This window comes from Branchiostoma belcheri, unplaced genomic scaffold (genome assembly GCF_001625305.1).
Source record: "Branchiostoma belcheri isolate BF01 breed outbred unplaced genomic scaffold, Haploidv18h27 scaffold33, whole genome shotgun sequence".
NCBI lineage: Eukaryota > Metazoa > Chordata > Leptocardii > Amphioxiformes > Branchiostomatidae > Branchiostoma > Branchiostoma belcheri.
Window position 1 is genome coordinate 205,930 of NW_017803943.1, and position 2,912 is coordinate 208,841.

Genomic DNA, 2,912 nt, shown 5'->3' on the forward strand with positions numbered 1-2,912 from the left:
GTCCACTTTTTGGTCCACATTTTATGTAAAGGTCCACTTTTTGGTCCACATTTTATGTAAAGGTCCACTTTTTGGTCCACATTTTATGTAAAGGTCCAAGATTTTTCTTGAAAAGATGGACTGGAATCGTAGAAAAACTGCTCCCTTTGTCATTGAATAAAAATCTATCTCTGATTTTTTCTTGGAAATCCTCTCAAAAATGCACGAAATGCCATTTTAAAAGGTTTATTTTTCAAAATTTTCCGGGGGAGCATGCCCACGGACCCCCCTAGGAACCTCGCGCCTTCGGCGCTCGAGGTCCCCTCAAGCAGTGGGACGAACCCCCCCATTCAAAATGCTGGCTACGGGCATGACTTATCAGCTCCATTACTATCTAATTACTACAGTAGGGAGCACTTGACTTGACTTGACTTTATTGGGATCCACATTTAGCTTACAACAAATGTAGCTATTCTTCCTGTGATCCTTCAAGACACACATGACATATTTACAAAACATAAATACATGGCAATTACAACATATTAAAACAGATTAAAATAAAGCTATATACATGTACATCATCACCACTTCATTTCATTCCAGGCACTGGACATTCTATACAAAAATCTTCTTTTCTGTGCATTTGTTCGAGGTTAGGAAGGCGGATGGTCTGTGAGTCTGATGTTCTAGTATGGTAACCATGTGACTGCATAGTGATGTTCTTATACAATGATATGGGTTGTTTTTCTTTCATTATCCTACGGAAAGTTCTCAGTCCTTTCTGGTGAACTCTGTCCTTCACTGGTAGCCATCCCAGCTTCTCTAGCAACCTGTCCTTGCTTGTGTATCCCAGGGCAAGCCTGGCTGCTCTGTTCTGTATCACTTATAGCCGCTTTATGTTCTTCGCAGATGTGCTGGCCCACACTGAGCTGCAGTAGTCAAGATGTGTCAGCCCTACGACTTGAGCTCGAGGCAGGAGCAGAGGACGATGGCCGCCGCCGTTGCGACCGGGACTACGGCAGAAACATCTGATACAGACCATCAAGAGCAAACGTGTCTCTCGTCAGTCGGGAACCCCTTGCCGAGGAAGATCCTATTCCTTGTGTTGTTCCCGCTGGGCCTGTATCTGTTTGATACTATCACTGACCTTGCGCTGGCGGTTCAGTACTACTACAGCGGGGATTCTACCTGGTTCGGGTTGACACTGGGGTTTGTGCTCGGGCCGTCAATAATCATAAATATATGGTCATTATCATTATCATCGAATGATAAAGACAGTACACTGGTTACAAGTTTCAAGGTCCTGCTTGTTATCCTGCAATTGGGTGTGTTTCCAGCATATCTCAACATCCTTTATCTGTTTTAAGTGAAAGGCAAAGATGTGGAAGTACATGTCAGTAGGGAACTTCCCGGCATGCACCTGTTTGCAGCCATGTTGGAGAGCGTCCCTCAGCTGTGCCTACAGCTCTACATCCTCCTCCTCACAGGTGAACAGGTCAGCGTCCTGAAGGTCATCTCCATGGTGGCGTCACTGCTGGCAGCAGTCAAGGCTGTAGTGACACTTTTTTACTATGTTATCAATAAATCAGACAGGACATGGAGCTGTGGATTTGTGACAAGGCTCATCCTCCTCACCGTATGGAAAGTGGTAGAACTCAGTGTGCGTGTACTGGCTATAGGGCTGTTCGCCTCTGCCTTTAAACAATGGATCGCCCTGCCCATTGTAGTGCACTGGCTGGTAATGGCAGTTACTCTTATATGTATTGATGGGAACTGTAGAACCTGCCCAAATATGATATTTGCACTTCTACATATGGCCGTGGATACCTTCAGCATGACCATCTCTTATATGGGCCACAATCGGACGTTCTGGCTGAGCACCGCGCTGACGTTGCTAGGTAACATCACCATGGTAACGGTGTGGTACACCCTGAAGGCGGGACAGGACTGGTACGATGTTCCCGCCCTGGTGGGTGTGCTTGTCGGGTCTGTCGTCTCTGCTGGGCTCGGATTTATCCTAATGGTGTTGAGAGGAAAGATAAGGCCTCCCTTTACGTGCTGTTGTGATAAGTCACCAGAAGAACAGGACTCGCGTGCTCCAGACCCAGAAGAACAGGACTCGCGTGCTCCAGACCCAGAAGAACAGGACTCGCGTGCTCCAGACCCAGAAGAACAGGACTCGCGTGCTCCAGACCCAGAAGAACAGGACTTGTTAGCTCCAAGTCCTAGGACATATATGGAGTTTGAAACTAATGTGTAAAATATCCCATGTCCACATTTTTGGTCTCTAAGAGAACAGTTTTAAATCTTTTGTCTGATAGGAAGCCCAGTAAAACATATAACATGTTACACATGATTATAGCGTTATTTTGCACTTAAAAAAAATTTAATCTCTAAATTGTGTTCTAGCTATCTCCTTTATACTACCCACCTTATCATATGAACTCTTGACTTTTAACCACCACTGTGTACATACAAACTGATATTGCAAACTTTATATTTATGTAAGTATAACTTGAAAGAATCTAGAGTGTTTGCCTTAAGCTTTCAGAATCAATATTGCAGTGTATAGTTGACATAGTTGTAAATTTGAAGAGAGATTTCTGAATTGTACACAATAATGAATGTCTCCATATTAGCTCAACTTTTTTCGAGTTACTTCTAATATAGGCTGTGTTAGGTAACATTTTTAAAAACTGTTTAATATAATTTTGGCATAACGTATGACCGTCACTTATTCAAAGTTGCAGTTGCAAAAGTTTCAAGTGACACATTATCGAGCCATTGTGGCAAATGTATTGAATCAAATTACATGTATTAGTAGCATTCTGTTTTTTGTGATTTTAATAAACCATCACCGTCTTTCTATCTTTGAACGAGTCTGTTCTGAGTTCAGTCATGTTGTGAGAGAGAGAGAGAGAGGGAGAGGGGGA

General features: G+C 43.4%; 1 protein-coding gene across 1 annotated transcript in view; it reads left to right on the forward strand.

The window, feature by feature from the left end:
- Positions 1–2,498, forward strand: part of LOC109475125 (XK-related protein 4-like) — a 6,865-nt gene extending 4,367 nt beyond the window's left edge. Inside the window, exon 2 of the mRNA XM_019775661.1 lies at positions 1,878–2,498. Coding sequence (XP_019631220.1) covers positions 1,878–2,239 — 362 coding nt within the window. The 3' untranslated portion in view covers positions 2,240–2,498. The remainder of the gene's footprint in view (positions 1–1,877) is intronic.
- The last annotated feature ends 414 nt before the right edge of the window (positions 2,499–2,912 follow it).